At 46.3% G+C, this 25,233-nt stretch overlaps 1 protein-coding gene across 4 annotated transcripts in view; it reads right to left on the bottom strand.

The window, feature by feature from the left end:
* Positions 1-13,584: 13,584 nt before the first annotated feature.
* Positions 13,585-25,233, bottom strand: part of ZBTB43 (zinc finger and BTB domain containing 43) — a 32,670-nt gene continuing 21,021 nt past the window's right edge. For all 4 annotated transcript variants that reach the window (XM_003808033.5, XM_003808034.5, XM_034929075.3 and 1 more), the window contains one exon: positions 13,585-19,309. In XM_003808033.5, coding sequence (XP_003808081.1) covers positions 17,883-19,286 — 1,404 coding nt within the window. In that variant the 5' untranslated portion in view covers positions 19,287-19,309 and the 3' untranslated portion in view covers positions 13,585-17,882. The remainder of the gene's footprint in view (positions 19,310-25,233) is intronic.

Genomic DNA, 25,233 nt, shown 5'->3' on the forward strand with positions numbered 1-25,233 from the left:
ACATGCAATAGATAGTAGTTCTTACATCCAGGTTGGGGTTTGTTGGGATGAGGTCTTATTTTCCTGCAGCTTCTCTATCACGCCCAACTTACCTGGGAAATATCACACTGAGCCTGGACATCTGCTGACTGTCAGGCATAAGCAGCTTAACAACAGGGACCTTGTCTTGCTCTCTCGTGGTTCTTAGAAGTTACCAGCATCTCCTATTGTCACGGGCATCCTGTGATTGGAGGACAGGGACTGTCTTATTTCCCATTGTGGTCCCTGAGCATAACACCAAGCTGGGCACAGGCAAGTGCTCGATAAATGTTTTAAAATAAGGAACAAAGGAAGGACAAAAAGAGGTCAGGCTCCTGCTAGAATGAGATGGCTCGGAACCAGGGAACACAGATTTGTAGCACCCTCCGGATTAGGCAGCATTCCAGCCACCCTGCCTGTAGGCAGACCATCTCCCACCATGCCAGCCTTCCTGGGTCCTTATGCCAACATCCTCTCAAAACTGCTGCTCACCCTGCCTTTCCATACAGTTGACAAACAGGCAGAGTCCACTTGTAAGAGATGACCAACAGCGAAGCCCCAGGAGAGCTGGGTGTAACTGACCTCGTTCCCTCTCTCAGTGGGAGAATCACCTGCAACAACCTCTCCTCAATCATCGCTCTTGTACCAACAATATGTTCCAGAAACCCACTTGTGGGACAGCGATTCTTTTTATTATTTATTTATTTATTTATTTATTTTTTGAGACAGAGTCTCGCTCTGTCACCCAGGCTGGAGTGCAGTGGCGCGAACTCAGCTCACTGCAAGCTCCGCCTCCGGGGTTCACACCATTCTCCTGACTCAGCCTCCTGAGTAACTGGGACTACAGGTGCCCGCCACCACGCCCGGCTAATTTTTTGTAGTTTTAGTAGAGACCCGGTTTCACCAGGATGGTCTTGATCTCCTGACCTCGTGATTCACCCGCCTCGGCCTCCCAAAGTGCTGGGATTACAGGCGTGAGCCACTGCGCTCGGCCTGGACAGCGATTCTTTTCAGTGAAACGGATGCAGCATTTCTTCATGTTTGCTGATATCTTAGCTTTTGGATTCCTCTTCCCGTTAAACTTCTTCAGCAGAGGCCGGACGCGGTGGCTCACGCCTGTAATCCCAGCAGTTTGGGAGGACGAGGCAGGCAGATCACGAGGTCAGGAGATTGAGACCATCCTGGCTAATACGGTGAAACCCTGTCTCTACTAAAAATACAAAAAAAAAAAAAAAAAAAAATTAGCCGGGCGTTGTGGCAGGTGCCTGTAGTCCCAGCTACTCTCCGCCCTCCTTGGCCTCCCAAAGTGCTGGGATTATGGGCGTAAGCCACCACGTCTGGCCACAAAAAAATTTTTTGTTATTTTGTAGAGACTGGGTCTCCCTATGTTGTTCAGGTTGGTCTCAAACTCTTGAGCTCAAGCAATCCTCCCACCTCAGCCTGCCCAAATGCTGGGATTACAGACGTGACCCACCGCACCCGGCCACTACGATCCCATATACTGAGTTCAAAGACAGGTGAAACTACTCTATAGTGCTACTAGTCAGGATAGGTTACCCTTGGAAAGAAGAATGAGGGAAATTTTGAGCTCCATGTTTTTTGATCTAGATACTTGGTGACACGGGCACATTCATTTTGTGAAAATTCATTGAGTTATACATTTATGATTTGTGCTTTTATGCTTGATCATACTTCAGTTACTAAAAAAAAAAGTGCATGTGGCCAGCAGGAAATCCTGAGGTCCATGACTGAATCACACAATGATAATGCAAGCTTTTGTGTAAATTTCTTTAAGTTTAAACTAATAGCGCGATGGAAAGAATGGTGCATTCAGCCCAGTTCTCCTGTGTCCATAGGGGTCATTAAACTCTACCAAGAGAAAACCTTCCTTTTCTAGTGAATAAAGGTGGGGGGCGGGGGGGGGGGGGGCGGTGGGAATGCTTATCCAGGGTCTCTCCCTTGGATCACTGTCTGTGCAAGTTCCGTATCATTACCCCCGATGGAGGCCAGGGGTCAGTAGCTGCTGGAAAGTGCAGCTGTTACAGGCGAAAATCTGTAAGAGCATGTAACAATTTTGCCTGGAGCAGATAAGGGTCATATTTGGGGAGGGGCTGCCAACCACAAAGGAGGCTGCCCTTCCACCCGGCAGAATCCCCCCACCCCCCAACTCTGATCACAGGACAAGCTGCCTCCCAGGCATTCGGTAGAATAACAAGTTGACTTTCATCCTGCCCAAGGTAGAGGGAGGCAATTTGGGGTCCAGACTTCTGAAAGGGAGGTTTGTGACCCTGATAAGATGACTCAAAGAACAAGAGATTGTGTTTTTAAAGTCAGCCAAGCTAGTCATTTTTCTAAGTTCCAAAAGAAAATCCAGCCTGAATGACCATGGGCCTCCATTTGCAGAGAGGGTGCAGAGACCAGGAGGTGCAGAAGCAGCTCAGCTAGGGGTAGAGTAGAAGGTGGCTGACGTACGGCCCGGTCAGACCACTCTGGCTTGTGAACAGTGACCAGTTCCTGATCCCAGGCACCGCACGCCAGCTGTGACAGATGCTCGCAGGCCAGGCTGGTGGAGGAGCTGCAGGAGCTTCTTTGTGGCTCAGCACATTTCAGTCCCGAAGAGGGGAGAAACTTGAATGTGACCAAGCTGACCTGTGACACCCAGTAATTTCTTTTCTTTTTTTTTTTTTTGAGACAGAGTCTTGCTCTGTCACCCAGGCTGGAGTGCAGTGGCGCAATCTCGGCTCACTGCAAGCTCTGCCTCCCGGGTTCATGCCATTCTCCTGCCTCAGCCTCCCTAGAAGCTGGGACTACAGGCGCCCGCCACCACACCCGGCTAATTTTTTTGTATTTTTAGTAGAGACGGGGTTTCACCGTGTTAGCCAGGATGGTCTCGATCTCCTGACCTCATGATCCGCCCGCCTGGGCCTCCCAAAGTGCTGAGATTACAGGTGTGAGCCACCGCGCCCGGCCAACACCCAGTAATTTCTGAAGCAGGTCCTGCCTGGCTTGGGAGTGGCTGGTAATGAAACATCTGTATTTACTGGATGATTGAATTTACAAGAGGCAACACAACCAGTAAGGGTGCAGTTTCGTACATTTGTAGCCCTCACCAGAACAGGAATTGGGTATCTCTGGATCTCAGGGAGTATTTTGGTCTCCCCAGTCTCTCACCCTGCTAGTGCCACTCCCAAGCCTGTCTCAAGACTGTAGGAGACCGTTGTGACCTCAACTGAACAATCACCTGTTGGGGGCCAGGCCCTAGGCTGTAAGGAACACAGAAGCAAGCTGATCTCGCAGCCCTCTGGTCCTCGCAGAACTAGAAATGTGCTCTAAATGATGCCTGTGTGCAGTACACGACCTAAACTTTATGGGGTTCTAAGGAAAGACAGATGATGCTGGGCTAGAAAAGCGGAAGTTTCTTAGAGAAGTTGGCATTAGAAATAGCCTTGCCTAGGCTGAGCACAGTGGCTCATGCCTGTAATCCCAGCACTTTGGGAGGCCAAGGCAGGTGGCATGCTAGAGGCCAGGAGTTCAAGACCAGCCTGGCCAACATGGCAAAACACCATCTGTAATAAAACTACAAAAAAATTAGCTGGGTGTGGTGGCACATGCCTGTAGTTCCAGTTACTCAGGAGGAGACACAAGAATCACTTGAACCTAGGAGGTGGAGGTTGCAGTGAGCAGAGATGGTGCCACTGCACTCCAGCCTGGGAGACAGAGCAAGACCCTGTCAAAAAATAAAAAATAGGCCGGGCGTGGTGGCTCACACCTGTAATCCCAACACTCTGGGAGGCCGAGGTGGGTGGATCACCTGAGGTCAGGAGTTCAAGAACAGCCTGGCCAACATGGTGAAATCCTGTCTCTACTAAAAATATGAAAAATTAACCAGGTGTTGTGGCACATGCCTGTAGTCCCAGCTACTCGGGAGGCTGAGGCAGGAGAATCTTGTGAATCTGGATGGCGGAGGTTGCAGTGAGCTGAGATCATGCCACTGCACTCCAGCCTGGGCGACAGAGCAAGACTCCATCTCAAAAAAAAAAAAAAAAAAAAGCTTTGCTTAATAGGTAGGATTCTAGCAGGAGGAGAGAGGACAAAAGGGGCATCCCAAAGGGTACAGCATTAGCAACGCCTACATCCGGATACAGGGGAATGTTCAAGGAATACGAGATTTAGCTGGAGAGTAGAGTAAGTAGGATGCAGAAGTGGGGAAGGAAACAAACCAGAAAGAAAGTCCAAGCCTACGGTCTGGACTAGGCATAGGTCTACAGTAGGTATGCTTTGGCAGGAACTGGGAAACCCATGGAGGTTTCTGAGCAGCCTGGCAGCATGAGGTTTTCGAAAAGTGAGGCAGATAGGAATATGTAGGATGACGTGCAACGGGGAGGCCAAGCTGCAGCAATCATCCAGGTGAGAGACAATGAGGATGGGCGGGGACAGCCACCTTCCCGGTATGAAGGACTGGACCTCTGAAGCACGTGTGTGGGATGGGGTTCTTGACATTCCCTGCGTGAGCCTCATGGAAAGGAGGGCACGAGCATGGCTCATCCTGAGGACACTGGTGGAGCAATGCTTGATTATATGAAAGGAATTGCTCATTGGAGTTTGGCTGGCATACATGACTAGAAGGTTGCGTGACCACTGCCAGAGGCAAGTCCCATGGAAGAAAACCAGGTTTAGAAGCCTCTGCAATCCTTGTTCTCAGATGGCCCTACTTAGGCTAACAACAGCCCCCCATTAGGCTACTAGGAGTTGGGTTTGCCTCATTTCATCACTGACTTTGAACTTGACCTACCTGGGCTCCTGGTGGCTCCTCCCTCCAGGCACCTGTTCCACACCCAGGAGACCATATTGGTAAGCCTATTATTAGTCACTCAGCCCACGTAGGGAATGCAGCACACACACCACGTCCTAGATCCTATCATTCAGGCTAATCTTCCTGGCAGCTCTGATGAGCTCCTATGAAATCAAGTCCACCAGTCCTCAGCCTGGAATCTGTAGCCCTTCATGACCTTGTGCAGCAATGCGGTGTCATCATTGTGAGCTGGGGTGCTAGCGTCAGACAACCTAGTTCAGAATTCCAGCTCCATCACTTAACCTGTCTCAGCCTTAGTTTCCCCTGTCAAGCTGGGTTGTAGTATGGACCTAATGAGATTACACATCTGGAAGGTAGCACACAGCCTGGCATAAGTAAATGCTCGGAAGTTGATATCCATTACTATGGTAACAATATGGCCCTCAACCTACCTGTCCTACTGTATTTCCACAGCTACCTCCACACTTTCCCACCTCCGTACCTTTCTTCATACTTTGGTGTTGGCAGTGGATGGCCTCTTCTTCACTCCAATCCACATTTCCCAAGGTCAGAATTCCAGCCATTCTTCCTGCATCTTTCCTAGGTATTCTGTTCCTACATGAGAGTCCGTGGTACTTCTCATTAGCATTGGAGAGGGACCACTCTTACCTGTCTTTAGAATGTGAACTCCAGGATAGGAGGGATTTAAAAAATCTATTTTATTTACTGCTGTATCTCCAGTGCTTAGAACATCACACAGCATTAGGCTCTTATGGTTTTTTGAAAGCATGACTCTGCCTACTAGATGGATACTGCTGTTTGAGGGTCTGATTTATTCTACAGCTTCCATGCTGCCCTTGTGAAGTCGACGTGCTGAACTATGGCAGGTGAAACATAAGAAAAAGGTTCTGCTCAAATAGGGGAATGGGAAAAGCCTAGGAGGCAGAAATAGAAATCTTTGATGGAGAAGTTTTGCCCCTTTTCAAAGTCAGGTGATAAGTTATGAGTTAACTGAAAGCACCCAGCAAAGGAGATGTGATTGAAGATAGCTACACAGCTATTACAAGAAGTGGCCTTAACTTTGGTCTTGTCCTACAGATCAATTAAGTTCAGTAGCTTGGACCATATTCACAGTTAAGAGTGTCCCAGTTAGGCCGGGCACGGTGGCTCATGCCTGTAATCCCAGCACTTGGGGAGGCCGAGGTGGGTGGATCACGAGGTCAGGGGTTCGAGAACAGCCTGGCCAACATGGTGAAACCCCGTCTCTACTAAAAATACAAAAATTAGCCAGGCATGTTGGCGCATGCCTGTAATCCCACCTACTAGGGAGGCTGAGGCAGAAGAATTGCTCGAACCCGGGAGGCAGAGGTTGCACTGAGCTGAGATCGGGCCACTGCACTCCAGCCTGGGCAACAGAGCGAGACTCCGTCTCAAAAAAAAAAAAAAAGTGTCCTAGTTACCAAGCACAGTTAGCTTTGTTTGAGAATTGTTCTCTGTAAGTTGATGGTTAAATTTTATTTATAGGTCTGGATTCATAAGGTTTAGCCAATTATGAGACACAGACAGCAAGGGACCTATCTACTTTGTGTACTGATTTTCACAACCCCTGAAGACAGGGAAATCACCATTGTAGACCCAGCCCAGAGTCAAAGCTGATGGTCAATAAATATTTGGTAAATAAAGGAGTGAATGACTAAGCCAAAGAACAGACTCTGGAAGGATATAAAGCTACTTTTGAGGTCCCCCATATATTTGCACTACTACTTTTTTTTTTTTTTTTTTGAGATGGAGTTTTGCTCTCATTGCCCAGGCTGGAGTGCAATGGCGCCATCTCGGCTCACTGCAGTCTCCGCCTCCTGGGTTCAAGCGATTCTCCTGCCTCAGCCTCCCGAGTAGCTGGGATTACAGGCATGTGCCACCATGCCCAGCTAATTTTTTGTATTTTTAGTAGAGACGGAGTTTCTCCAAGTTGGTCAGGCTGGTCTCGAACTCCCGACCTCAGGTGATCCGCCCGCCTCGGCCTCCCAAAATGCTGGGATTACAGGCATCAATTGTATATTTTTTTGAAGAATAAATGTAAATGCATTAAGCATTACTGAATTCATAATAGTTTTGTGATTTTGAATTTTTCTTGACCAACTATTATGTGGTGGAGGGGATGCTCTGCAAAATTTTCTAATGTCCAAAACAGGCCGGGCACAGTGGCTCAAGCCCGTAATCCCAGCACTTTGGGAGGCTGAGGCGGGTGGATTTCCTGAGCTGAGGAGTTTGAAAGCAGCCTGGGCAACATGGCGAAACCCCGTCCCTACTGAAAATACAAAAAAAAAAAAACACCCCAAAAAACCAGTTATGGTGGTGCGCACCTGTAATCCCAGCTACTCGGGAGGCTGAGACACGAGAATTGCTTGAACCCAGGAGGCAGAGGTTGCAGTGAGCCGAGATCATGCCACTGCACTCCAGCCCGGGCGACAGAGTGAGACTCTGTCTCGTTCATTCATTCATTAATAAATAAATAAATATCCATCCTTCCACAGTACTTGAAAAGATTGGAAACAGTTGTCCTAAGATGCTTCTGAAGCCCCTGCCAGCAGAACTGCATGGCACCTCCTTGGCAGAGCTCCCTGTGTGAGTCACAGACTTCACTCCTGCCCTTTCTAACTTCGGGTGGTCTGAACAGGCTCACACCATACTCTTCAGGGCTGACTCACACGAAACAGTTTTTTATTACATATAACCTCCTAAGTTATCTAGCCCACATTCTGTGTTTCCTGACTGCAACGTGCTACTGTTACTTGGAGCTCAGATTGGTGAAATCACAATTTGAAAGTTGTCCAAAAGCAACTTTCGGTCCTTAATCAATTGCCACAAATTTCAGTATTAGATGAAGCACCAAATAACATGTAACCATCTGCTTTAGATTGTGCCAAAACCTCACTGAAAATATGCCCTTCTAGAACAAGCTTCCCAGCAGAAATTAACAACAAAATTAGTCACTTTTTATAACTATAGTTCTGGTATATTTAATCGAGAATGTGTCAATTCCATTTATTCTACCTCCAAAGCTAGTTGCCAACTGTCATTCTCTTGACACACACTGACTCTACCAGAAACCCTTTTCTGATCAATCCCACTGCCGCCTTCTGCCTGACTTACATAAACCAGTGTCCAGTATTTCAGCTAAGTGTCTGCTGAGATATAAAATCTTTCATTTGGGTTAGAAAAGAAGACCCATACTTATCTCAGAATTCTCAGGTAACAGGCAATTTTGGAAACACTTAGGTGACATTCAGCTGGAAGAGGGCACTTCGTAACATTGTTGTGTGCCTGTACTTCCTAAGATCTTGGAAGCAAAAAGTTCATGGCTGTAACTGGTAAAGACTCAACAGTGAATCTGCATTCATTAAAAAAAAAAAAAAAAACCAGCAGTATTGATTGAGTGTGGAACAGGACTGTGCCAGGAACGGGCAGACAATGAAGTCATAGTTCCTGTTTCGGAGGAGCCTGCTGTCTAGCAGGGGACATGTGGGTGTGTGTGGCGGGGAGGGGAGCGAAGATGGATGGTATATACAAAATTACCAAGTGACAAGTGCCACAGCAGAGCCAAGTTCAAAATGAAATGGGGCCAGGCGTGCTGGTTCACCCCTGTAATCCCAGCACTTTGGGAGGCCGAGGTGGGTGGATCACTTGAGGTCAGGACTTCTAAGACCAGCCTGGCCAACATGGTGAGACCCTGTCTCCACTAAAAATACAAAAATTAACCAGGCGTAGTGGGAGGCATCTGTAGTCCCAGCTACTCGGGAGGCTGCGGTAGCAGAATCGCTGGAATGCAGGTGGTGGAGGTAGCAGTGAGTCAAGATCATGCCACTGCACTCCAGCCTGGGGGGACAGAGGGAGACTCTCCATCTCAAAAAAAAAAAAAAAAAAAAAAAATTGAAATGGGATCACTGAGTGCTAAGCAGCTGGGTGGGATGCTCAGGGAAGGTGTCTTGGCAATGATTTTTGCAGAGCCTAGAACAATAGAAAGGAGCTCACCCAGGAGGGGAAAAGTCAGAGGGGAGTGAATAGAAAAGAGGAGGAGGGAATACTCAAGGCAGAATCATCATGGAAGAGCCAAGAGAAGCCTTAGGAGAGTAGCCAGGTCCCAAGTGGGGAGCAGAGGAACAGAACCAACAAGAGGGCTGGTGTCAGATCTGGAAGGGCCTTGGAGGCCAAGCTGAGGAGCTGAGATCCTGTCAGGCGGACCTCACGTGGGAGATGATGGCATCAGATCTGCTTAGGAGGAGGCCTTGGAGCAGTCAAGGGCAGAAGACTACGTGTGGAGTTGAGGCTGCTGTGAGGGAGTGGCTGTCCCAGAGCAAATGGGAACAGGGTAGGCCAGCTTGGGGCCCAAAAACGTGGAGATAAGCAGGTTCTGCTGGTGTTGAGACCCACAGTCTCTTGGAGATAAACACTAGGGCAATGGTCAGGGGCCCAGATAAACCCTTGGCCTTTAGAACCCCTCTCTAGGGCGCCAGCAGGCAGAGTGGGGTTTCCTCTGACATTCTGGGCCCTTGGGCCGGCAGTCACAAGATAGCAACAGGGCACGCGTAGCTAGCTCAGTGGGGCCCAGGACACCGGCTGCCTGGGTTTCTTACATCTGTGAAAGTTAGTGTTCTCCTGTTAGATAGGGACGGCAATGTCACCTACCTGGCAGGGTTGGTGTCAGGGTGAAGGCTTAATCCATGGAAAGCGTTTAGAACGCCGCAGAACGCAGTGGCCCCGGGGAAATGTAAATGCTAGCAAGGAGTGAGCCCTTTGGTCACTGTGGCACGTGAACTTAAAACTGCTGTGGTCGGGAGAGGATGGGGAGGGGTCAATGCTCCTTTTACCCGCCCATTCCTTGGAGTAGGCCTTGATGATAGCTTTTCTACTAGTTTGAAAATCACTGGACTTTGTATTCCTGGGGTTAATTTCTACATGTATTTCCTAAACCTGAGGGTTCAAGTAGGGTTAGCTGCTGGTACCAGTCCTAGAGCACAGTCTGGGGGTGGAGTCTCTATTTCTCCTCAGAGACCCCAGGGCAAGAGCCTGAGGGGGATCCGGCGAGTCACCCACCACCTAAAGGCATCAGTAGGACAGCCTGGCCTATTTAGGTCCTTGCTCCCCAGCATCAGAAGCTGGCCTTGGTGCCCTGAGAGGGACAACTGTCTGCATCTCACTCCAGACATAGACATCCCTGCTGGCCCAGGAGGAAGGCCTTACAGAGGGGTTTCCCTGAAGAAGAAAAACATCTCACCAACAGAATAGGAAGCTGTCATCCTTTTCCGCTACATGAGGCCTGGAAGGAAATTCCCCTTCATGGTTCTGTTATAAAGGAGTTAATCCAAGTTGCGTTCTTAACACATGTTAAGCATGTAGTGGATCTTCACTTAGAGCTGTTATTTTTACTCCATAATCCCAATTTTTCTTATATCTATTAAAGTCGGCATAGTGTTTAGTGAGTTGAGTGGGTGTTCAGAGTCCAATAAATATATAGAACTGCAGTAAAAAAAAAAATTCTCTCCAAGAAAAATTCGCTTATATTCTTCATATTATGAATAGACAAAAGAGATTCACACAATATGACACGCTCTATGTGAAGCAAAAATGAGTCCTTTCTAGTTTGGCTGAAGGTCACTTTGCTGTCATGTTTAAGCCTAGAATTTCTAGCTAAGCCAGATCCTGAAGGAATTCCAGCAGCATTTACAGCGTTGTCATCCCTCTATCCTGAGTGGAACGCTGTGCAGTTGAGGATCTTTCCCGAGAATCCTAATAAGTGAGATTTCATCACAGCATTGCTAACCCCAAATTAACACACCCCCAGACTGTGCTCTAGGACTGGTACCAGCAGCTAACCCTACTTGAACCCTCAGGTTTAGGAAATACATGTAGAAATTAACCCCAGGAATACAAAGTCCAGTGATTTTCAAACTAGTAGAAAAGCTATCATCAAGGCCTACTCCAAGGAATGGGCGGGTAAAAGGAGCATTGACCCCTCCCCATCCTCTCCCGACCACAGCAGTTTTAAGTTCACGTGCCACAGTGACCAAAGGGCTCACTCCTTGCTAGCATTTACATTTCCCCGGGGCCACTGCGTTCTGCGGCGTTCTAAACGCTTTCCATGGATTAAGCCTTCACCCTGACACCAATCCTGCCAGGTAGGTGACATTGCCGTCCCTATCTAATTAACGGTGGCAGTTCTAGAGGCAAGCCTTTAGCTTCCATTAACAAAGGTTAGCTGTTGCACTGAGCAGACCAGAATACTCTGGGGAGCAACATAGTATCTTATTAAGTTATAAATACATTTAATGGCTTTTGTATTGGTTTCTTATTTTGGAATGAGGGGAAAAAAACAGATCTCATAATCACTGTAGTCTAAGTAAAAAGCCACTTTTAAAAAATAATATGTATTTACCTACAATATTGCTTATGAATTATCCTTTTTTATAGAGCCCACAAAGTCCCTCAAAGGACAATGTTAACTCTTCCTGTAATTGCATCAAGCTACTTGCAATGTAAACTTTGGCTTATTTGGAAGAAATTAAAAGTGGTACAATATTTTAAAATAAAAAAAAACAATTTTTTTTTGAGACGGAGTATCTGTCGCCCAGGCTGGAGTGCAGTGGTGCAATCTCAGCTCACTGCAACCCCTACCTCCTGGGTGAAGCGATTCTCCTGCCTCAGCCTCCCGAGTAGCTGGGATTACAGGCATGTGCCAACACACTCGGCTAATTTTGTATTTTTAGTAGAGACAGGGTTTCACCATGTTGGCCAGGCTGGTCTCGAACTCCTGACCTCAGGTGATCTGCCCACCTCAGCCTCCCAAAGTGCTGGGATTACAAGCGTGAGCCAGTGCACCCAGCAAATTGTTTGGTTTTGATTCAAACAAGTCAAACCAGTTCAGAACAAGTCCCCAAGACTCCTCTCCCCACCACTACTTCACTTTCTGTTTCCCTGTTAAAGGAAAAAAATGTTATTCGCACCCATCTTCACTCACTGAACTTTAAACGTAGAACATTTTCTTAAAAAGAACCTAAGAGTTGGAACCAAGGGTACAGCGAGCGTTCTTATCCTTTACTTATCTGCACTGAGAAAGAACATATTTTACATCATTTACGGAATAACAGACTGTTACAGCAAGTTCAAGCTTACCTCATTTCCAATGACCTGCTAACTGGTCCACTGACTGGGCAAATTCTAGAGCCCTGCACCCTCCAAGATGCCCAGGGATGGGGACTGTCTCAAGGAACGCTTCGGTGGTTTGGTGGGAAGTAGCAGTCCCTGAGCTGAGTGTGACGGAATCAAAATAACCGCACAGGTGTTAAATGCTCCATGTGGGTGACACCCCTCACATCCCACCCCCTTCTGTTCCCAAACACAAAGGAACCACTCCATCTTCTTTCTCCTCACAAGAACCGCAGCGCTGCTCTCCTTCAACCCCACCGGCCTCCACCCCGGGGAGAAGCATGTGCAGTGGGGACACCTGCTTCCCAGGTGTGCACGGCTGGTTAACCAGGGCCTCGGTGGGGTCCTCTGCAGGGCTGAAAGTGGGGGTCAGAGAGGTCACCATGCTGCAGGGGCTGAGCTACTTGTCCTTGGTCAGGATGGACAAGCCCTGCCTCAGATAAAGGCTAGAAGTGTTTTTTCTGGATGACTTCTTCCCCATACAGAGAATGGTTAAGCTAGCTGAGGCAATCTGTAGTTGGCTTCAAAATCAGCAATGGGGAGGGGGAAGAACCTCACAACAAACAGTGGTAACAGAAGGTTTGTGTGGGAAGGTGGTTGAGTTTGGTCTAAAACAAGCAGTGTCTCTGGTAATGAGCTGTTGTTAGGAAATACCCGGCGCTTGCAGCCTTTGAAAGAGCACCGCTGCTGCTTCTCGAGGGCAGGGTTGTAGGGGTAGGAGAGGGCAAAGTGACGTGAAGCAAAGACCCAACGAACACTCAAATGCGTGGAGGCATGAGAGAGCAGTGGAGAAACCCACCGCCAAGCGTGCCAGCCGCGGACCATGCAGAGAAGCCCAGCTCCGCTCTGGGTGCTGGACGATCTTTGGTACCTTACTTACCTTTTCTGAATCACAGTTGGCTCACTGGTAAAATGAGGACACCTAAGCTATCAGCCAGGGTCCTGGCAGGAGACAGATGGTACACTCAGATGGAGTGACCAAGAAGAGTTTCATAAAGGGACTATTTACAAAGGGTGTGGGCAGGGTTAAGAGACTCCAATGAGGACAGTGATGTACCCAAGGCCTGGCAAAAGCAGGGAGTCAGGACCGAGACTGGCTTGAGGGGACAAGGGGAGGGTGTGGCTACTAAACCCCAGAAGTTGCCTGACAGGACCTGTGGGCCTTGGCAGAGGAGCCCAGCCACCGCCAACCCACAGCTGGCGGGAAGGAGCCAGGGGAATGAATTCCCTGACTTCTCTGTTCTCTGTTCTGCCAGGCTCCACCCAGAGTGTCTCTGGATCCTGACTGGAAGCCAGGACAGGTCCACAGTGGCCAGCTTCCTGGAGAGAAGTGCATAGCAGGAAGGGGACCCAGGGGGCACAGAGAGCCTCTAGCACACCCCAAGTACCCGATGGGGCCAGTGGGGGTTTAAAATATTACTATAAATGCCTGCCTGGCAGTCACTCACTGCCCACTGGATCAGATTATTTGGCATTTACTTACCAAAACGCCACCATATAACTGTATTCTCAGGTGGCAAAACCCAGAGTCAAACAAGATGTGGTCATCTACTCATAGTGAAAAACAAAACTTTTACAAAGTTGACAGATAACATTTATTAAAACATGTCATACAAAAGGGCATGATCTCTTCTATAAGAAGAAAATATTAAACATTAACATTCAATTAAGTAAAACCATGCTGTACACTGAAGACAGCAATATATAAAGACAAAACTATTCAACTTTTGCAACATAGGCATAACATTTCACAAAATATCAATAATATATGCACCTAATGATAATCTGTTTATCATCAAATGGTTTTGTGGCCTAAGAGTCACCTGACTTGCATAAATAAAGTACTTTTCTGGACGAAACATTGGGAACCTCACAAAAGGAAAGAAGGCAGCAGCAACTAACATGACACAGGCTTCAGGCAAAAACTAAAAAAAAAAAAAAAGTCACATTTGCAAAATGTGTTCCAGCATCTTCCCATAGGGCACTATCAGTAGAGATTTGAAATAAGAAACTTGTACCTTTAAATATGTAAGTAGCAAAGAAAAAAACCCCAAACAAACCCTGGTTTCACTGAACAAAAGTTAGTCACCCACTAAAGCAACCTAAATCACAAAACTGGTGGCACGGGAGGGATTGGGGATAACACAGTGCTGGTTTCCAGCACCCCTAAATTATCAGAGACCTTCCAAAAGCAAAAACCTGGACTCGTTGTGATGGCGCCCTCTCCACGCCCACCCAGGAGGCCGCAGCACATTCCCTTCCCCAGGGAAAAGCACAGCTTTGCAGCTTCTGCTCCGTCTCAAATTCACTCCACAGCAGCTTGGGGGTGTGTGAGCCTCTCAAGGAGGGAGCCCCGGAGGCTAAGCAGCTTTCCCCGGTGGTTAGAAGCCAGCCTTAGGGGCGGGTTAGTTCAGCAAATGCCCACTAGAATGGAGGGGATCCCTTTGGGCAAGCTTTTAAAGTAGTGGCCAAAAGGGACCAGAGGAAGATGAGACCTAGAAATCGGAATCAACAGGCTGGGGCCCTGGAGCGCCTGCAGGCAACCTACAGCCCTGCAGGGTAAGTTACCGCAGTCCTTCCTTAGTTAGCGGTGACATGCACTTCACCATGTGGATTACTGTAACGTGTGTATCTAAAGGTAAAAGCATGGCATAAGTATGAATTTTTTCTTTTTTTTGAGACAGAGTCTCGATCTGTCGTGCAGGCTGGAGTGTGGTGGTGCAATCGCGGCTCACTGCAACCTCTGCCTCCCAGGTTCAAGTGATTCTCCTGCCTCCGCCTCCCGAGTAGCTGGGATTACAGGTGTGCGCCACCACGCCCAGCTAATTTTTGTATTTTTAGTAGAGACGGGGTTTCACTATGTTGGTCAGGCTGGTCACAAACTCCTGACCTCAGGTGATCCACCCATCTCGGCCTCCCAAAGTGCTGGGATTACAGGCGTGAGCCACCATGCCTGGCCCCAAGTATGAATACTAAATACCACTGGTGGTGCCTTGAAGCCCTTTCCCATGGGGATTGAAGAAAAACCACAGTTAAGACTCAAAGTAGGGGACAAATAGCTTGGTTGTAGGCCATTGACGTGATCCCTGAAAGATTGTTTGAACAATGTTACCCACAACCATCCAAACTCATTAGGAAGGATAAAGATTTTCTAAAGCTATATTGAGGTGAAGAGAAGAGACTATTCCTCCAACTCAACGTGGGGATGAAAAAAAGGTAAAAACCAGAGTTTACAAAAATTCACTTTTAATATTCAAATGAAAGCAACCCCCTTCTCCTGCCTCTCTGAACATGGCCAGCATTTCAGACACCCTACCACCTCCCAGGCTCTGGCTGCCTGATAAAAAAAATCCCAATTTTTGCCAAAACCTCAAATACCACAAAAAACCTAAAAGAACAGATGTGAGCAACTTATTTAAGTTCTACATTTAGTAGCTGATGGACACATAAGGCTTTCAAGAAGACACTCTTCTCTTCACAACATATTAAATAAGTCCTAGCACAACTGACTGCTTCCAAAACTACCACCCAAGCGTGCCACCACTCTTGGCTGAACAGAAACTCTTCCTCATGACAAGGGCACTATGCTGATTTCAGCAGAACTGAAGGACCACGACTCTCCCAGAATATCTGTATTTTTACCTCTCAGACTTCTCCCGCAATGTCCTAATGATCATGTAAATAGTCTTCAATGAGAAACAGGACATCAAACCTTCCAAACAGGCAGAAAATGCTCTGCTAATACCATGGGAGAGGGTGATCAGTTTTTGGCAGAACAAAATGGCATCACCACCTTAGTACTGAAATTAGTAGGAGTAATAGAACAATTTCTCCTCAAATATAATGGCTAGGATCATACCTAAAACCCACTGGCCTCTACCATGAGTGAAAGAAAAGGAGACAATAGGCTTGATTGTACAGTCCCCTCAGTATACGTGTGTCAGGTACACAGAGAAAAGACTGCTACCAGTAACGTTTCAATACTAAGAGAAGCTATTAATGTGGCAAACAACCAAGAGGTAATATCTAGTTTCTAGGTTTAAAAAAAACAATATATATATATATATATTTATAATAAAGTTTTAAATACAAAGTGCTTTTTATATATCGAGAATGATACAGTGTTGTGAATAAATCCCTGTTTGTAATCTTGCTTACAAGAGTTAACTGGTAAATAAGTATTTTCTTTCCTCTTTCCAGACAATGTTCAACAAGTAAACACCCTGGTGTTAGGAGCTTGAGAATCAGAGGCCATTGCCAGCAATGTCTATTACATTACAGCAAAGCCAAACTTTTCAAATAAAATTTCACCCCAAATCCAAGAAAAATTATTTTTATTTTAAGAAAAAAAAGTTTCTATTTAGAAGTAAATAACCCAGTACGATTGTGGAAAAGATGACATGGTAGTAGCACCCTGTCCTACCCTGGTGATAACCTCAGGTATGTTACACAGCTTAAAAGCATGTGTAATATTACCTTTCTTTTTAACCTAAATCATCTAACTGATGGGCAGAAAAGGTCTCAGAATAGTTGCTTTTCTTGTTTTTTTTTTACTTTTTTTCTGGTCGGCGTAGCTTTGTGGACTTTTAAGTTTAAGCAGCTTTATCTATAATGTGGGAGCATGATTCTGTAGACTACCTTGCTAAACTTAGGACTCCTTTTACAAACACATTCCAGCGCTCATAAAGAACTGGTAGTATTAGCTCAGTGTACCCTCTAAAGAGTATCTCCCCCACCTTGAAAGAGTGTATTCTCAAGATTCTTCTTGGGCAGTTTTATCCCCCTTAAGTATAACCACTCATAGAATCCTGCCTATCTGCCCTCTCACTCTGGTTGGTGGAGTGTCACCTTAGCACTCTATGAACTACTCAAGTTCACAGGGAACTCTCAGCCACAACTTGTGGCTCCTTCTCACTAAGTGTGGTCATGGACCACTCTCTTTGTAAAGCACCATAATCTAAGACAGAGCAGGGGCTGTGGCAGCCCGTGGTACCGTGGTCAGTCACAGCAGCTTGGTGTCTACCAGCCACAGAGAAGACCCCACTGTATGGAGGCTACAATTAACCAAACAGGATTTGGGAAAGCAAACCAATGAGAAATACCTATCTCTGGCACCCTAGAGAATTACAATTAGATACAATTGTCCAAACTCAATGTTAGAACTAAAATACAAAACACTGCCTTATCAAGAGTCTGAAACACCTTGCGACAGTAGTGGCATCTTACAGAAACTGACAAGGGCACTATGTCAGCCTTGTACCGTAAATTATCTGTTTCATATTTAGAAAGTCACTCTCTTAGCATCTCCATAGTTTTAGTTAAAATATCCTTTAGAAAGACTAAAACCAGACAACAGAGCTCTGTTAACCAATTTCTCATCCTAGGAATCACATTATTTGTAGCTTTTATATAAGTAGCACTTCCTTCAGTGAAATAGCTACCAAAACAAATCCACATTACCTAAGTATCTATAGCAAGAGCAAAATAAAATTTCAGCATGACCTTGTAATAATGAGTAATCCAAAGCTGCTGCCACCCAAAATGGAACTGGTGGGTGGAGTCCAGTTCCAAGTGCAGGTGTCTCTGTCCACCTGTTTCAATCACAACCAGTCAGAAGGTTTCCCTTGCCAGCTGGGCGGTGGGTTAACTCACCCCATTACCCATTCCAGGCCAGGACTGGAACACACAAATTTGAGGAATTAGATTTTTTTAATTGGCCTACTTAGAGCTGGTCTTTCAGAAATATCTTCCTTTTTTTTTTTTTAAGCTTCTCTCATAATAGCAAGTAGCACGCATCATCTGTGCCCAGATTTGCATTAATTACCATAGTTTATTTTTGTGCATGCCACTCAAGGGCCAGATCCTATTTTTAGTTAGCCTCAGTTGTATTCTGCTCAGCCTTTGCAGCTTCGTAGGACTTAGTACAAGAAGTCACATGCCGGTGGAAACTGTCCCTCCACATAAACCTCTTTGCACAGATATTACACTCATACGGCTTTATGCCTGTGTGAATTTTCATGTGGCCCACGAGATGGTGCTTCATTTTGAATTTCTTACCGCAGACCCCACAGCCGTAAGGCCGAAGACCGAGGTGCATGCTCATGTGCCGATCTCTCTGACTCTTGTGAGTGAAACTTTTCCCACACTGACAAGGATACAGCTTGTCGGTGGCTGAGAATCCTAAGTGGGAAGCTTCTTCTTTAATCCCTGTTACCATTTCAATATTCTCACTGTAGCCTGCTGCGAGGGCAGCCTCCTGTCTGTGCCCAATTAGATTCCCATCTGACCTCTCTCCGGAAAACTCTTCCATGGAAGAGCCATAGAAATCCACCTGCTCATCATAATTGCTTTCATCAGCCTGTTCATCAAACTCAGCTTCCACTTTCTTCTCCCCGATGTGGAAGTCCTCCTCCACTCCCGAAGGCTGCACCGTGTGCTCTGTCTGCACGGTGTTGATGGACTCTGTGACCTGGTGCTCGTCGTAGGTCGCGTGCACATCCATGCCCTCGCAAGCCTGTTCTAAGCGCTCGGGCTTCACGTGGATCCAGCGTTTGTGAGCCATGATGCTGGGCTTGCTGTACATGGGCCGGGTGTAGTGGAACTCGGCGCTGTCGCTGGCGCCCTCCTCCCCATCCTGGCTTGCCATTTCCGTGCTCAGGCGGTCATGCTCTGTGGACGAGTTGCTGGGCAGGTATTCGTGCTCGGTGAGCTGGGATGACAGCTCGTCTTTGGTGCTCTCCTCTTCATTTTCACCATCTCTCAGTTCTTGGGCTTTGGGAAAATCAGTATGACCCCCAGAGCCCAGCTCAAAGCTCTCTACCAGGCCATTATAACTACTGCTGCTTGGTGACTGGTGGTCACTGCCATGATTTAGCTTCTGACAAAGGACTGTAGGGTTTCCCTCTAAAACTTCAGTGCATTTGTCTACCACATGCCACATCTGGAGGAAGCTTGCCGCTGTCAAGTAACTAACAATTTCTGGAGCGGGCATTACTAGACGTCCTGTATAACTAGATAGGAGAATGTTCTCAAACACTCTTGGGTTCATCACATCAGGCAAAACAATTCTCCTGCTGTTTTTCAGGAGTACCTGGTCACAAAAGTAGGGTGAACTGGCAGCAAGAACGGCTTTGTGTGCCCGGAAAATGTGGCCTTGGACAACAATGGAGACGTCACATAATTGTCCTTGCTGGCGCTGCTGGTTCAGTTTCTGTAGAATGGTGCTGGAAAAATCAGGAAATTCTACCCGAAAAGAGTTTGTTCCAGGCTCCATTTCATCACAAATCTTGTTCGGTGCTACAAGAGAAAGAAAAATTAGTACAAATTCCAGCCCAAAGATAAACTTATTTTATCCCCTCCTCCATTGTTAAGACAAATTCCAAAGTTCCACAAAGTCCTCTAGCCTACAGGCCCCACTGGGTAAGGGATTCAATCCCTAGAGCAAAGCTTGCAGGTGCGAGTTTGCCAAAGGCAGGACTCACCACCGCACCTTGTGGAACTCCTGATTTTGGCTCTGTGTCTGTGGGTAAGAGAACTGAATCCATAGGGACAAGATTTGTAAGCTATACAAATCTCCCAAGTAAAACCAAGTACTGTAAATATTTACAGTTAAAACAAACAAGATACCCATTCAAATAATATAATTTTTTTTTAAACGAGATGGGGTCTTGCTCTGTTGCCCAGGCTGGAGTGCAGTGGCACAATCATAGTTCACTGCAGCCTTGAACTCTTGGGTAATCAAGCTATCATCCTGCCTCAGCCTCCTGAGTAGCTGGGACTGTATGTACATGCCACCATGCCCAGCTAGTTTTTTTTTTTTTTTTTGAGATAGAGTTTTGCTCTTGTTGCCCAGGCTGGAGTGCAATGGTGTGATCTCGGCTCACTGCCACCTTCACCTTCTGGTTTCGAGCGATTCTCCTGTCTCGGCCTCCCAAGTAGCTGGGATTATAGGCGCCTGCCATTACACCTGGTTAATTTTTTTTTTTTTTTGTATTTTTAGTAGAGATGGGGTTTCACTATGTTGGCCAGGCTGGTCTCGAACTCCTGACCTCATGATCCACCCACCTCGGCCTCCCAAAGTGCTGGGATTACAGGTGTGAGCCACCACGCCAGCTGCCCAGCTAGTTTTTTTAAAAAATTAATTTTTTTTGTAGAGACAGGGGTCTCACTTTTTGCCCAGGTTCGTCTTGAATTCCTGGCTTCAAGTGATCCACCAGCCTCAGCCTCCTAAAGTGTTGGGATTATAGGCATGAACCACCGCTCCTGGCAGAATTTTTTTTAAAGAGATGAGGTCTCACTCTTTTACCCAGGCTGGAGTGTAGTGGCACCATCATAGCTACTGTAGTCTCAAACTCCTGGGCTCAGGTGATCCTCTCACCTCAGCCTCTTGTGTAGCTGGGTCTATGGGTATATACCACTATGCCCAGCTCAAAATGATAGAACTTTTAAGCCTCAGATTTAACTGATATTTGACAGGTTGTGGTGAGGGTGGGAGAACAGAATGGTGGGAACAAGGAAAAGCATATGCAAAGGCTCCGAGGCAGGAATGCATTTGGCAATTGCAAGGAGACCATTAGACTAGAGTACAGTCAGGGAGTGAGGGGCCTGGGGGCTTGAGCAGTGAGGACGGGACAATTGCACCTCTGGTCTTTCAGCACTAAAGGGGCACAGTCACTCATGCCCTGAGCAATGCAGATTTCTCCAGCTGCTGCCAGAATTTTAGCCCTTTAAGAGCTTCTGAGAATATGAAACTGAATGAAACTGCAAGGTGAGGTATGCTTCTTATCTGGTGATCTCCAAACTGTCTATAGACCAAAGAGGATAGTAAGTCCCTGCTACTGAACAGAGTCGATCAGAAGACAAAGTTATAACGAAGACTAAGGCATTGCCTGTGTTGCTACTGTAAATATATTCTGTGGGGTAAGTCAAGCATTAGAAACAATTCCTAACAATGGCACACAAGATGAGCTGTGCTAGAGATCCTGCCCATACTCTGTAATTCCCCCAAATTCTGTAATTAAAGCAAAAAAAAAAAAAAAAAAAAACACCCAAACGATTTATTACTGCATATGTCACCTTGCTCTGATACTACATCCAAACATTGCTAAATTACCAAGTGTTCTTTTGTTTTTTTGAGACAGGGTCTCACTCTTGTCACCCAGGCTGGAGTACAGTGGTGTGATCACAGCTCACTGCAGTCTCAAACTCCTGGGCTCAGGTGATCCTCCCATCTCAGCCTCCTGAGTAGCTGGGACTTCAGGCATGCACTACTACCACATCCGGCTAATTTTTGTATTTTTTGCAGAGACAGGGTTTCGCCACGTTGTCCAGGCTGGTCTCGAATTCCTGAACTCAAGCGATCTGCCCGCCTGGCCTCCCAAAGTGCTGGAATGACAGGCGTGAGCCACTGCGCCCAGCCCCAAATTTTCTAAGTATGATATAAAAGAGCCAGACAACCCAGACAAAGACTGAAAGTCATCTTCGAGGGATAGGGAGAGATGACAAGAGAAGAAATGAAGGTTTCTTGAGTAATTATGATATGTTAGGGACTGATACCTTTTTTTCCACTTAATCTTTATAATTACTCTGCAAATGTAGGGCTTGATCGTCTGAAGTTCAGCTATTTTAAGTAACTTTCTCAAGGTTAAAAGCTAGTTTTTATTAAGTTGAGATGTGAATCCAGGTCTGGATGACTCTAAAGTCTATGTGATTTTTCTTATCACATGACTCTGCCTCCTCTAAGATGCCAAAAATGCCAGATTAGGCACTAATAATTTTAAAAGACTGTGTTTTTAGAGTGAAGTATTAATTTATCGTTCTATACATCTTAAAACATTTCATAGTAATTTAAAACAAAAATAGATCATGAAATAAATGATTTAGGTATTCGTAATTTCAAAAAGAAAAGTTGACTATATAAATGAGTAGACTAAAAGCATGTAAATTCTGGAAACTACATCTGGGTGAACAGATTCTCTGCTAGATCTCACCACTGTAGAATTTTGCTTTTAGCTATTTGAAAAAGGGGGTGTGGGATATAACACATGCACATGTAAAAAAAATTATAGAAAGGTGTAAAAAAAAAATCTCTCCCATCATTTATTCCTAGTCTCCCCCAAAGGAAATCACCATTAAACTCCTGTTTATATCTCTAGAAACTTCTCTGTGCATATATCAGAATAAATCATATACATCCTTTAAAAATCCCTACTCAACTGGGTTCATTACCTACATTTTATTCTACACTTAGCTTTTGTCACTTAATATATCTTGGAGATCTTCCCACATTAGCACAAAAAGAGCTAACTCATTCTGTTTAATGGCCACATAGCTTTCTATTATATGGATGTATCGTAATGTAAGCAGTTCTCCTCTTACAGAATTTCAGTTGGCAGGGGTTGTAAAATCACAAGCAATGCTACAATAGATATTTTTGCATAACTATCTTGCATACCTTTGGAAATATTTATAGCTTAATTTCTACCAGTGGAATTGCTGGGTTAAGGGGCTGTGCATTTGACATAGCCTTGAACTCTTGGGTCATCAAGCAATCCTTCTGCCTCAGCCTCTCAAGCAGCTGGGTCTATAGGCATAATTATTATTATTATTTAGAGATGGGGGTCTCACTGTGTTGCCCAGGCTGGTCTGAAACTCCTGGGCTCAAGCAATCCTCCCGCCTTGGCCTCCCAGAGTGCTGGGACTACAGGTGTAAGCCATTGCACCTGGCCCAAAATTATTTTTGAAAATAAAAATGAAGGCTGGGAGTGGTGGCTCACACCTGTAGTCCCAGCACTTTGGGAGGCCGAGGCGGGTGGATTGCGAGGTCAGGAGATCGAGACCATCCTGGCTAACACGGTGAAACCCCATCTCTACTAAAACTACAAAAAATTAGCCAGGCGCGGTGGTGGGTGCCTGTAGTCCCAGTTACTTGGGAGGCTGAGGCAGGAGAATGGAGTGAAACCAGAAGGCGGAGCTTGCAGTGAGCTGAGATCGCGCCACTGCACTCCAGCCTGGGCGACAGAGCAAGACTCCATCTCAAAAAATAAATAAATAAATAAATAAATAAAAAATAAAACCTTTAATACATGGGTGTTTATTTTGGCATGAAGAGTAAGGTTGGGACCCAGCCTTTTTTCCTCCAAAATGGCTAGCCTGTTTTTCTAACACTATTTGCCAAATAACCTATGCTTGCTTCATAAAGTGCAAGTACCTGTTGTGGAATTCTTTTTTTTTTTTGAGACGGAGTTTCACTCTTTGTTGCCCAGGCTGGAGTGCAATGGTGCAATCTCAGCTCACCACAACCTCTGCCTCCTGGGTTCAAGCCATTGATTCTCCTGCCTCAGCCTCCCAAGTAGCTGAGATTACAGGCATGTGCCACCATGCCCGGCTAATTTTGTATTTTTTTGTTTAGTGTAGATGGGGTTTCACCATGTTGGTCAGGCTCATCTCCAACTCCTGACCTCAAGTGATCCGCCCGCCTCAGTCTCCCAAAGCGCTGGGATTACAGGCGTGAGCCACCTCGCCCGGCCTCTGTTGTGGAATTCTAAATGACGAGAATACATTTAAAATCAGTTCTAAAAAAATAAATGCCACAAGGGAGGTTATGGAAAATGGTGGAGTCAGAAGCTCCATGGGTTGGTTCCTCCACCAATACAATCAGGAAGCTGAAAAAATGATCAAAATCACGATTTCAGGACTCTGGAAGCGGATCAGACACTCACAGCAACCAGGAGAGTGCTGGATGGAGGGAGGCTGCTGAAGCTCAGAAGAGATCAGTGTGCATAAATCCCCATTCCGCAGCCCTGCCACACACAGCCTGCAGGAAGGTGGCCTGTGTTCCCACAGCAGCTGGCTCATACAAGAGGAGGGGGGTGGAGGAAGGACCTTGTCCTCCAAAAATGTGCGGTTGTGCATTTTGGCCAGTCTGGCAAACCCGCTCAGCTTTGTTTTGGCCCCCTCAGGCTGCAGTGGTTTCCCTGGTGGCACCTACCACAAGATTTAAAACACCTACACCTACATCTATACACGCACACACACAGATCCAGACATTTAAGGAAATCTACCTGGTCACAGGCTGGTTGCATGGATAAAAGAAAAAAAAACTTAAGCAACTACATGCAACAAGGAATACAGACTTTACAAAATAGGAAAAGTCATTGTACAAACAGATAACTAACCTCACAAGTCACAAAAGCAATCCCAGAGGAGGCGTAGAATCTGATTTCCAGAGTTACCACAATATCATACTCCAAATGTCCAGTTCTCAACAAGAAAGTAAAAGCACACAAAGAAAAAGGAATATACAGTACATTCACAGGAAAAAGAATTAGAAACTGTCCCTGCAGAAACACCAACACTAGAATCACAAGTCACAGAGGTTAAATCCACTGTTTTAAATATGCTCAAAGAACAAAAGAAAATAATGAATAAAGAAAATCAGGACAACGATGTCAATAAGGAGACAGAAACTATAAAAAGGGGCCAGGAGGTCGGGCGTGGTGGCTCACGCCTGTAATCCCAGCCCTTTGGGAAGCTGAGGCGTGAGGATCACGAGGTCAGGAGATCGAGACCCTCCTGGCTAACACGGTGAAACCCCATCTCTACTAAAAAATACAAAAAATTAGCCAGGCATGGTGGCGGGCGCCTGTAGTCCCAGCTACTCGGGAGGCTGAGGTGGGAGAATGGCGTGAACCCGGGAGGTGGAGCTTGCAGTGAGCTGAGAATGTGCCACCGCACTCCAGCCTGGGAAACAATATGAGATTCTGTCTCAACAACAACAAAAAAAAAGGCGGGGGGGCCAGGAGTGGTGGCGCACGCCTGTAATCTCAGCACTTTGGAAGGTCAAGGTGGGTGGATCACTTGAGGTCAGGAGTTCGAGACCAGCCTGGCCAACATAGTGAAACCCCATCTCTACAAAAAATATAAAAATTGGCTGGGCATGGGCCGGGCATGGTGGCTCATGCCTGTAATCCCAGAACTTTGGGAGGCCGAGATGGGTGGATCACCTGAGGTCAGGAGTTCCAAACCAGTCTTCAACATGGTGAAACCCCATCTCTACTAAAAATACAAAAATAAGCTGGGCGTGGTGGTGGGCGCCTGTAATACCAGCTACTCGGGAGGCTGAGGCAAGAGAATTGCTTGAACCCGGGAGGTGGAGGTTGCAGTGAGCCAAGATCAGTCCACTGCACTCCAGCCTGGGCAACAAGAGCGAAACTTCATCT

Source organism: Pan paniscus, chromosome 11 (assembly GCF_029289425.2).
Source record: "Pan paniscus chromosome 11, NHGRI_mPanPan1-v2.0_pri, whole genome shotgun sequence".
Classification (NCBI taxonomy): domain Eukaryota; kingdom Metazoa; phylum Chordata; class Mammalia; order Primates; family Hominidae; genus Pan; species Pan paniscus.